General features: G+C 44.2%; 1 protein-coding gene across 3 annotated transcripts in view; it reads right to left on the reverse strand.

Annotated features, from left to right (window-relative positions):
- Window positions 1-12,058, reverse strand: part of gabra1 (gamma-aminobutyric acid type A receptor subunit alpha1) — a 29,106-nt gene extending 17,048 nt beyond the window's left edge. Inside the window, exons 1-6 of one of the 3 annotated variants that reach the window (XM_086130892.1) lie at window positions 11,882-12,058; window positions 10,198-10,302; window positions 5,549-5,646; window positions 4,307-4,374; window positions 2,282-2,502; window positions 561-643 (exon numbers count right to left, since the gene is read on the reverse strand). In XM_086130892.1, coding sequence (XP_085987018.1) covers window positions 561-643; window positions 2,282-2,502; window positions 4,307-4,374; window positions 5,549-5,646; window positions 10,198-10,277 — 550 coding nt within the window. In that variant the 5' untranslated portion in view covers window positions 10,278-10,302; window positions 11,882-12,058. Of the gene's footprint in view, window positions 1-560; window positions 644-2,281; window positions 2,503-4,306; window positions 4,375-5,548; window positions 5,647-10,197; window positions 10,303-11,196; window positions 11,561-11,881 lie in introns of those variants that run through there. The other 2 variants (XM_086130891.1, XM_086130890.1) reach the window with 2 other exon arrangements.
- Window positions 12,059-12,089: the final 31 nt, after the last annotated feature.

The following is a 12,089-nucleotide window of genomic DNA, read 5'->3' on the forward strand; positions in this document are numbered from 1 at the left end:
TTATCCAGCATAAGATCGAGGGCATGAGCTGGCAGTCTATCCTTGATGACGTTTTATGGAGATTTCCAGTCTAGTAGGTCATCTCCAAAAGCGGAAAAGAAGCAAAGCCGTCGTCTTCTTAGATTTCATCTTGAATCCACGAGGCTTCTTCTGTTCTAAATTTGTGGAGGAGCATCCCTATATTTATAGCTCTTTATCAAAAGCAGTTTCCACAAAACTGGTGCTTCCGAGCTGCTTAAAACACCCGATATTGAATCAGCCTGTGGCTTTCACACAAAAACCTTGTGAAGTTGGACAGTGGCGTGATTGGGTGCCTGCTGGCATCAGATAAGCGCATGACGTCAGGATTAGTTTCCGGTGTGTCTTCCGAAATAGAAAAGGCTGAATAAAGTGGACTTGGTGCTGTTCACTTTCAAACAGGTACTGAGCCCACATTGGTTATTCCTCTGATACTTCATCCTTAGTTCGCTCATTGCCAGGTTGAAAAAGATTTAGCTTTCATAGGCGATATGAACGGAACTGTGTACTTGGATGTTGTGGCGTCTCCAGAGAGCACTTACAGCTGCCAAACTTGAGTGGGCAGGCATGGGCGTCCATCGGGAAGTCTTCAAGGTGCATGGGGCATTCGGCTCGCACAGTCAGCCTAAAGCCATCACGCAGACAAGAGAAGATGATTAAAAGAAACGGTTGTGCAAACAGGGACATGCAGTGTCGTGTTTTTGTTGATTTCCACTCAATCGGAGGTAAACGCTGTCAAACCGCATCTCTTCCGCAGAACCGCAGAAAGATTCCTTTATTTATTTATTTTCCTCCCCCGAGCTTCTCTTTTCTGACAGCTTGCAGAAAAACAGCATGTCAGGCCAGCCGTGACACACTAATCTTCCAACCGTCCCCTCATCTCGCTCAACTGTGACAGCAACATGGCCTACACCCCCCCTGCCCCCCACCCAGTAAACATGCTAAATAAATGCCTTGCAATCCTTGCCTAGCGGACCAGCGGCAGTACGTTGGTTTCTGCAACTCACGGTGTGCACTGTGAAATCTTTCAGCTACGTTATGAAGAGAGAGAGATAAAAATTGCTCTTATTCCTGCATTTGTTTTTTGTTTTTTTCCAGTAAAAAAGTTACTGAAAGTACATTAATTTCCAAACTGCAGAAATATGTCAATTTTCTATGAATTACTGGGAATATTTCTTGGTAGCAGATCGTACAAAATTGCCATTTCTCCGCAAATTGTTCCCCCTTGTGTAACTCCGTGCTACGCTTAATGTTTTAATCCTTATAAAACCACAAAGCCAACCATTTGCTGAAATGTTCCCTCAGCACCATGACAACAGACTGTGCATTTCACAAATGTCACGTTTTAATGTGGATTAGGCATATTTTCTCAATCCTCAAAAGTATAATGCAAATAATCTTCACCAGCCTATCGCCCGAACTAATATGAAAACGGTTGCACCAATATTTTGGATTTTCTGGACATCATCATCTTCCTCTCTATAGGTGCTCATGACAGTTTAATGAGGAAAACTGTTAATCCCAAATATGGAGGCAATCGTTTTGGACATTTTCAGAGATGATGTGAATAGGTAGAGATGTCCGCATGAGTTTTTGGTGACGATTGCACATAGTTTTTTAACGTTAATTTTTTTTCTCTGTAGTGAACATCTAAGGCAGGGGTGTCAAACAAATTTTTGTTGCGGGCCACATTGTAGTTCTGGTTTCCCTTGGAGGGCCGTTATGAATTTTGGGAAACCATATCAATGTTTAATTCCCTCCACATCTTATAAACACAAGGCACAACAAATTGATGAATAACTAGTTTTAAAATCAGAAGTCAAGAATAATGACTGTTATTGTGGATTATATATGACAATTTGAAATTTCGGTTCTGACTTTAGCAAGCATCTTCGAACTTGACATGCTTGATTTGCTTTTGCGGGCCACATAAAATAATATGGCGGGCCAGATCTGGCCCCCGGGCCTTGACTTTGACACCTGTGATCTAAGGAGAGGAAAAGGCTTAATGGCCATAAAATCCAAACTACTGTGACGAGATCGTTTGGATATTTTCAGAGGTTGAAATGGGCATGAATAGATACGTGCATGTGAATTTTGGTGACAATTCAGAGCAGTTTTCTGACATTCGGCAACGCGTGCATGAAGCTTTTTCGACTTCCCCACCTAGCATTCACGTTTTGGCAAAGACGACGCCAGCAGATTCTATTTGGTCTGCAACAAAACATTTGATTGTTTGCACGAAACCGTTATGGCAGCCTACCGCATCGTGTAGAGCAGCGTGCCTTCCTCCGTGATGCGCAGCAGCTTGTTGGGCATGGTCATGTTGTGGGCCACCGACTTCTTGCCGTTATGAAAGAACGTGTCGGGCGTCCAGATCTTGCTGGCCATCAGGTTGTTGAGACGCAGCACGGCCATGGGACCCTTGAACTTTAACCTCTCATCCTTCCAGCTCTGTCTGAAGAATACATCAATGGTGTACTCCTGCAACGGGTGAATAAAAGGCCACAGCGTTGACACCGGTCGCTGTATAATTCCAACCAAAAGAATACAGTAAAACCGTTTTTTTTTTCCTCTTTACCCTTTGACAAGCTCTTTGACTCTGAATTTCATACGCCGGCCTCGGCCTACTTTCCCCGCTGGTAGCTGTCTCTTCATGTTAACGGCTTTGGCCCAAGATGCTGAGGTGCTCTGCCTTGTCGGCTTTCGAAGAGAATGACTGGCCTGTTGGAGCGTAGTCATTCATGTCTCTTTTACCCGACTCAAAAAAATAAAACGTCCTTTAATTTTCCTTAATAATCGGGATATGTCCAGCCTAATACAGCGCATGACAAATTAAGCATCATTCGGCTTCTGGTCATCGAGTACATTGTTAGCTTCGAAAATGTTCACAAGAGAGAGCCACTTTTCCAGGTGATCCAAATGAGAATCGACACAAAAAGGAAGCGCCCGGACGCATTTTGACGCAGGCTCACGACTGTAGCTGAGAGCAGATTTTAATGGTTCCACATAGCTACTCAGCACAGTAAAGTGAGCCTGTTAAAATTATAGGGCAGCCTGTCCCCCCCCCCCCCCCCCTTCTTCCAGCCATTCAGCCTCAGTGAGATAATTACTAAGAACCAAGATAGAGATCCAAGGTAGTGAAGGAAGGAAACTGTGAGGAAATGTCCCTCAGATGTTCTTTCTGGCCTGCATGTCAGCCGATTTAACAAGGACGATGTCAAAAGTAATGCGCGCACTTGTTCGTGCTCAAAGCGGGAAAAATTACAAAAGAAGAATTTGGGTGAGGTTAATTGGTTGTAAGCACATGCGGACCGAAGGAAGTCAAAGGACAAAGTGCGACGAAAGAATTGTTAACAATGCTCAACACAAGAATTAGGCTTCCTGTTGTCACAACACAAAGAGGCCATCCAGCAAGTGCTCTAATGGTCTTTCAGTTTTGGTCAGCTTCCAACTGTTTAACATTTTTAAACCAAAAATAAAATGGGGAATTTCAATCTAATTCAACCATTTCAAAGCCAAAATAATGATGATAATAACAATAATAATCGGTTTTACTGTTTTTTATTCCTCCATTTTGTAAAATGCTGAATTTGAGATTATTTGAGTTATTGTTTAGGAATACATTCAACGCAGCGACATAGTAAGCACCAAAACGTTTTTTTTTAATGACAAGAATACAGTGTTTTCACAATAAAATGTCATACTTGGAGCACGGGTGAGCCTGCATGATGTGTTGGTGTGGACTTTTCTCTTTTGTGTGCAGTAGTGCGTTACTGTAGGATTTGCACAGGGCTTGTTTGGCATTGCTCACATTGCTTGTAAACATTGCTTGTAAATCCTCCAGTTCAATTGGAATGTCGTGCTTATCGTTTTGTACGATTTCCTACCGAATTCTCCAGAGGCCCTGTTAAGCTGATGGCAAGAGTTTGCTGTAAAGTCACTTCGACGATGGCATTGTTTGGACTCCTGCAAGCTAACGAATGACGCACTGAAAATTAGTGGCCGTGATCATCGCATTTGCGGAGGGGGTTGGGGGATGGTATTCATGCCGAGTAGGATTACTTACTGTCGGCAAGGGAATACCTATCACAAGAGACAGTTTTATAAATGCAGCACGAGTTAGTGAAATGAACCATGGCATGAAGACATCGCTCTTAAGGCGAGGAGACCACTCCCCGGGTCCACAATTGGCAATGATGAGGAATGTTGATGGAGAGGAGAAAGGGAAACTGGTGACATTTACGCAGGCGTGAAACAAAACAAACAAACAAAAAAAAAGACTTACCATGTCATGGTCCGAAACTGGCCCGATACTAGTCACGAAAATGTCAGTCTTGACTTCAGTTACACGCTCTGTTGAAGCAGGAAATTGGGAGGGTTAGTGCCTATCAGTGGCATTCCTTCGCACCCCCCCCCCCCTCCCCCCCCACTGACTACCTGTTAATACAAGACCACCTGGCTGGGTCCCCCGGATCCCAAACAGCACCATAAAAACGGCCCGTTTTGGATGTTACGACGCATTTCTGCTAGTATTGGCTTCAATGTCAGCCCCATTAGGTGCACAGTTCAATCGTCTCTTAAATTTGCAACATTGCTGCACATAAGCCGCTGTGCTCGCATAACATTTGATGGGCTCCCCCCACCCGCCTCCCCCCTGCTTTTGACTCCAAAGTCATTTTGGAATAGGATGAAGTTCATACCCATCATTTCTCCTCCTCTGTTGTTTGGATGTCTGCTGTAGAGCAGCAGCACAAACTTCTGTGTCCTTCGCGCAACACTTCACACAATATAGATCCCTTGATTCTGGCCAATGAAGTGTACCATAAAATGGCTTCTTTTTTTTTTTATGGCAAGTACTTGAAACAGTCCACATCTACATCGATTCACAATCGCGGGGTCATTAAGTGTGGCATGAAATAGCAATATTGTATAGCTTAAACCAGCATCAAATATCAATGTAAAACTCCATATGGGCACCAAAGTTTGCGATTATCTTATGGAGCACATCACTAGCATGACGGAAGGCATAAAATAATTTGCCTTTCAAGTTCTTCCAAAGACCGGTTTGGTGCCCTTTACTTGCTCCTTTAACCAATCCCAAAGAAAAGGTCACATGGTGGGCGAGGACAACCCATTCAGTCCCAGGGAAGCGAGCATTCAGCCATTTAGGAGCAACAATCGCAAAATCTGGAAGTTTCATCACGCATGAAAATCGTCACCGCCCCCGAGTACTGGTAAACTGGCCAGATTTCATCTTGCACCATGGCAAGGTACCTTTCAGCATTCATAGCATGGCGAAGAGTGAACGAACCCACAATCCTGTCCAAAGTCTACTCACACTTGTAAGCATTTAAAAAATGGGGGAGTTACTATATGCAATCTCTCTATCATCTTGCAAACCTGTTAGTAAGGTGGTAATCGAACTATGATATCGATTCCAAGGTGCATCTGCCACTTGTTCCCTTCGGATCATATTCATATTAAGTCATATTAAGTCAGCGTTGTGTGCGTTGTTTTGGTTACTGACCTCCTAGTCCTGGCCTCAGGCGGTTGTCATAACCATCCAGAAGACTGTCTAGGATCTTGGTGAACACTGTCGTGTTGTGCTCACTGTCCTGCCCAGAGCTGCCCAAAGCGGAAAAGAGGATGTCAGGTCACGGCCGCAAAGAGCGCAACCGCCGTGGAAACAAACAAACAAAAAAAAAAAAGCCAAAAGAACAGTAGGAAAAAAAAAACCCAGCTCGGAGCATGACTCATGGTTGACAACAATGAGGAGAAGGCCTGTCATTGCAGAGGCAGCTGCGATGGAAGAAGTGCACAATAGATAGTGATGCACGATCAGAAGACTCAACCAAAGAGAAAAAATACGCACCAGAGCGAGATTGTCCCGATTGCTATTTGTTAGCGTGTTGATATACCAAAGCAGCAGCTCATTTGACATTCACCCAATAGGTTATTTGGCTTCAGGGCTAGTTAGGGGGGTTTAAACTGAAGGTCAAAATACAATGTCACAGCAAGGCAAGCCTTCTGGGGCTTCAAGTGAAAGTCTGCTCATAACAAGGAAGGTCAAAAATCCATCAAGACAAATCTTGTAGTAAAGTTCACGGTGAGGGCTTGCTCGATCTTTGTTTGTAGTTTAACACTGTGTACATCTTCATAAAATGATCTCATGAGGTAAAAACACGCCTTGTGTCAAAGTTCATATTTAACAAGGTTGAAAGTCAAGGCGCAACGAATACAAATGAAGTCGTGCATCTCTTGTGATAAAACAATGACGGATCGTTGTTTGCTGTCGCCAATATATGATCGAATAGAACGATTTGATTCGATTGCATGACCTCGCATCTTTTTAAATCCGAATCCTATGTTTTGATTACACTGCTAAATGCTTGTCTTCGTTTTATCGTCCAAGCTGACGCTACTATATCGTGTCTTTCCTCTTGTTGTGTTTCGAGGGCTTGTGCGACAAAAGTCAAGTTGCATGAAAACGGAACGGGCATTCCCGATACCTCATTTTGTCCGTATGCTCTTGAAGGCTGACTTCAATATGAAAACGTGAGTTTCACCTTCACAACCCAAACTGCCAGCCACACCTCAAATTTAAGGGCAGTGGGTTTGCAAATCATGAAATCATGCCATTTTCAGATCACGCTGCCGCGTCATTTTTCGAAGCATCAAGTGGTAGACCGCCGAGGTCATTCCATGTTACCCCGATCTGCTTCCTGGTCTGTACGTGGGGAATACAACAATCTAAAATTGTGCAAAAGACAATACCGAGTCACGTGTCATTTTGCGGTTCTTTATTGCGCACATTTTCTTTTGTCATTTTGCAAATGGATAGTACGCCCCTTACTTTGGAGTACTGTATACCTCATTAAGTTACTCCATATTATGCCTGTGTGGATTAATAGGGGACGTGTTTACGTGCATTACAGCCACTTTTATGCCTCTTGGATATAAAGCAGAATGCACAGCCCGTGCACGCGTAGGCACAATCGTGAAAGAAATTGCAATCCATTATTAATATCTTAATATGGTCTTTCAGGCCACTGACGCCCTGCTTGATGCGCGAGGGCTTGAACATGAAACAAAATGCTTCAAGCCTAAACACTCCATCGGTGACAATTGTGCATGAATATTTCAGATATACGCTTGTGCCGTCGCCGCCCGGAAGCACCTGAAATGTTTGCACGCATGCATCTGCATGCATATATATATATATATATATATATATAACACCTGAATCAATGCATATGGGCATGGTGTACATCTCTTTGTTCGTGTGTTGATAACCAGGAGCATGTCTCTAGCAATGCAGCGAAGCAATCAGAAGATCCCATTTTCTTTATTTTATTTTAATACTCCAATGGCAAAATCTCGATCCCCGCGAAATAAACAGCCAATGTTTGGAAACAAGATCTCCTCGCTCAACACTTCCAAGGAGAAGGAGAGGTCATAGAGATGAGTTAGCGGCGCACACGACGCAACAGAAGGGAAGTGGGAAAGCATGGCGGCCGTGGGTGGGAATGTGGCTCCCGGAGGAACGTGTAAGGGGAAGAAAAAAAAATCTTAGTTGTTCGGAAGAGGACAAAACATAAATGAAGGCAAGAGTGCAGATGGCGATGAGGTGGGAAGAGGAGTGGGAGAGGGGTCAGGAAAAGGTGAGCGAGACCGAGGGGAGAAGCGACACGCGGCTCACCGTCAAGGCTGAAGGATTGAGGCTGATTGAGTGTGTGCGAGCTGCAGGACATTTTGCTTTCTAAATACAGATGCTGCCACCCTGTCACACATGGATTTGTCTAAAAGGGTTAAAGCACTGCTCACCAGCCCCCAAATTCCCCGGAATTTGTCGTCATTTTCTTCTCGGATGCCGAAAACCGTGCCAAAAAAAAACAAAACAATGATTATGAAAATTACTGTGGTAATATCTAAAAGCTTAAATTAGGTGATGGTTGTGATTGTTGTTTATTATTACCGAATACACATCCCAATATAACGTGCATTGCGTCAAAACTTTATGCGTAAAGCCAATAATCGGGACGATTTGGTTTCCACTTTTCAAGTCAGTCACCAAAAGCCAACTGTCCCTAAAAAAAAATTATCCTGAGGGATTTTTTTCGGCTCTGTGTCTTCAGAGTGATTCTGCCAGAAAACGGTTTTCGGCCCAAATATCGTAACGCTTCAAACTGTTCCATGAAAAGCACGCAACCACAATGCAGCTCACGGATGAGATATCAGCCTTGTTTCTTGTACTTGTTCTTCCACGACTACTCTTCCTCTTTTACTTTCTGACAGTTTATTTGCCCCCATGGCAACATGCTGCCTCTCACAGGTCATTCCGGGTATTTCTCCGAACGGATGTTTTTAGGCAACAACCGTATGTGCTGTGCTATTTGGGTACAGTCCACCACACACGATAGGAGCAGTAAGAACACATTTGAGTTTTTCCTTCTTCATAATTGGGGTCTCTCACTTTGGAACAATTGCTCAACTTTGAAAAAAAATTAAAAGTTTCTTCGGATTATTTGTTGTAGTGTGGAATACATGATGACATTCACACCTCCTTGCTAGGTCACAAACATTCCATATACTTTTTGTTACACTTACGATGATGGTTATAGGAAAAGATTGCCCGTACGTTTCTGGTGATGTATTTGTCTCCTTTTAGAACAAACTTTACCGCCAAAGTAGAAATGTAACCTATATGATGGTCTATTTAGACGTAGGACAATAATCAAGTGAATGAGGCACGGTAGGATACATACAGTATGTTGCCGTCTTCCATTTGCGCTTGGTTTCTGTTTGGGATGTGATTATTTTGAACACCCATCATGGTTCTTTTGACAGATGAATACGTTCTTCTGAATTCAAGTCATTCGTTGCCGGTACGTACAACAGAAGACTCCTCGATGAATTACTTAGACCGCCATCCCACTGTCAGATGCACATTGACACGCATTTACATCCAGGCCATGCGTTTACGCGGCAAACTCAGTGCACTCCAGCTTGCGTGTGATGAAAATAAATAAACCATCGCGTAAGAAAGCAGGCGTAAAAGATGCTCAGGGAAGACTGCACATTTAAGCAGCTAAAAGGGGGGGGGGGGCCCTCTTCTTCATAAAACATTGTGCACCATCCCCATCTACAGGTCATCTAGACCGCAACAGTGCCGCTCAACACGCTGACGTCTCCCTCACTCACCTCCCCCCTTTCTCCACGCTACTGTACATCTTATCGAGATTGTTCTCATTAATGAAGTTTTTTTTTTTATTTCCTAGGGAACTTGAAATTCTGTACGAGACATCCAAAAGCGGATTCGATTATGATGCGAGTCGATAATTATGCTCCTGTGGAAGGCCCTGGGTGGCTGTAATGTACTCTAATGTATAAACAATGGAAATTCGGCTCGTGACGTCAATGCGTGGCAATCATCGACAACATCGGCGCAAATCGTCATGCAAGGGCATCATTTTTGCACTTAATAGGACACGCTGCTGTAAATTGTTCGCCGAGGCCGCAGCACCTTCGGCATGAATCAACGTTCAAGTCGGCTGCGCCTCTCTGACACTTTTGGTGAATAATTCAAGGAGAGCCCTGATTGATCCTCAACAAGGCGCACATCCCCTGCAGTTAAACCGGCTGAAGAATTAGAACTGCAGCTCTGCCTTATTTGCTCACCATTGATCCACTGTTGGTGTATCATGACAGCGTTACGCACAATAATCCGAAGCATTTGAGTCCGATTATGATATAATCCCAAACAAACGTTTTGTTTTTGTTTGTTTTTTTGGTGGTCTTTTCATCCAAATATGACCACAGTGACGTCACACTCTCCAGACCAAGTCAAGTATGACCTCAAGCATGCAGTTATCCACTCACAGTTAATATGCAACACCACCATGACATGTGTCGTGGCTATTTTCGCTCCTTATCTCATTATCTCGACAAAATAACAAGCATGGAGGTGTCTTGTGGGAATGCCTCACTTTACAACCACAGCGAATCTGCTTCAACACATCAAGGAAATAGAACATCACACTCAAGTAAGACAATAAAATAGCTCACTGTTTTTTTTTTGTTTGTTTTATGGGGCACAAAACAAAACAAAAAGAAATGTAATGCAGCCATTCATACGCATTTTTTTTTTGTGTGTGTGAGAGTTTTATTTATGTTTACCTTTTGGCACCCAGGACGATGTGGGCAATGAGCAAGCAAGCCCCCAGGCACAGCGAGGCCACGCTGCCCCGTTCACACATTGTTGAATATGAGGACCTTTCACTGCTGGAGGTCAGAGCAGAGAGACACACGTGCGGAGATAGGTTAATAACACGAGCATACGCATACATTTGATAACAATGATAACACGGAAGCCACAATCCGAGAATGTTCAGCAACCAGATCGAGATGGTAGCACACCTGTGCACCGACCGCTTCCTTCTTTTTCCTCAACCTGCAATGTGAACGACCGCTGTACCGCAATATCAAACGCTCGATACAACCCCCCCCCCCCCACCCCCTCCTATTTTCCCCTCTCTGAATAAAATAAGAGCATTTGCTTCCTCCTCGGTCATTAAGATGGGATGGGGAGTGTCATGCTGCGAGCAGGCGCACACCAAAAGACAAGATTTTGTGGATGTGTCTGAATTACTTAGAAATCAGATCCAAGGGGCACCGCAACTATATTGGTTCTAAAAAAAAATGAACTAAATCCTTTGGCTGACAAGGATTTGCAGCCTGATGCAGATTATGTAAAAAGGAATACCCCCCCCCCCCCTTAAAAAAAAAGAGCACACTTTCTAAGTTATCCCATGCACAAAAATGACACTCTCTCCTCTCACAGCGCCACAATGTGATGTGACACGTATCTATTTGGGAAGAAGGTTAAAGATTTAGCATGCAACTGGCATCACTGCAAGGCTGCTCCGTGCATGCTGATCCGGTTGTGCGTAATGAAGCGACGCGCGCGCTGTTCCGGGCGCTGGCTATGCCACTGAATTCTCTCCTCTGTCCATCCAACCTCCCACCTCGCCTCAAATCTATTTCGAAGCCTGACTCCCGAAGTCCTCATTTTCATCCAGAATGAGAACATCTCACTCCCCTCCCCCAACCCAAACTCCAAACCCTCAAATCCCATCTTCTAGCATCCAAACGGGGGGTAATAAATGAGTCACTTACAGCAGATGGGTTCGGAATAGACGCTTGTATCCCCTCCTCAAAGTTTGAATATCTTCTCTAAGCCAGATCGGTAATAAAAAAAATGATTGGGGGGGTGGGGGGTAGAAAGTAAATCCTGTGTGATCTCACATCTGACGAATTCTAGCTGGAGGCTGCTGGAGACGATATGTATGCAGGTCTCTCTCTCTTTTCTCTCTCGATGTCTCTCTCCCTCTCTCTCTCTCTCTCTCTCTCTCTCTCTCTCTCTCTCTCCCTCGCTTTCAGTCAACTCTAATCACAAAAATAAAGGAATAATAATAATAACAATTAAAAACAATTAAAAAAAACACTCCAAACTATAAATGCACTTCACCTTGCAAGGGATCCGCGCTTCAACGCATCCACAGGAGGATGCATGTGAGGATTCCATGTCAGATTACGCGAGACCGCCCATTTTATACTGTATGCAGCACTATTTAACTTCCGCTGCTGTCATCTCTTTGCAATTGGAGCGAAATATAACACAACCGAATGCCATGTATTCATTTGTTTTTTTTGGGGGGGGGGGGGGGGGGGATTGCATCGCCCCATAAGCCACTCCGCACGGAGCTGACTTGCATGCGTGCTCCTCAAAAAGGCTCGGTGACACCCCTGAGAACAACATCCTCAGTGCAATTCAAATAAGAGTAAAGAGACAGCGGCTCACCAGCTTGCGCCGACGTGACGAGCCTTCCCTGTTGGCTTTCTTCTCTCAATCCAAATGAAATCCTCCACGAATCTCTCTGCGTGGCGTAAAAAAAAAAAATAGATATACGAGGGGAAGATATTACGAGTGGAAATACAAGTGTGAGAGTGTATGGAGCGAATGTGCCTCTGCAGGCGCGCCACTCCACACTGAGCGCGCCGGAGATGCG

The sequence above is a fragment of the Hippocampus guttulatus genome, chromosome 15, assembly GCF_054856545.1.
Source record: "Hippocampus guttulatus isolate MCC_2025c chromosome 15, RoL_Hgut_1.0, whole genome shotgun sequence".
Lineage (NCBI taxonomy): Eukaryota > Metazoa > Chordata > Actinopteri > Syngnathiformes > Syngnathidae > Hippocampus > Hippocampus guttulatus.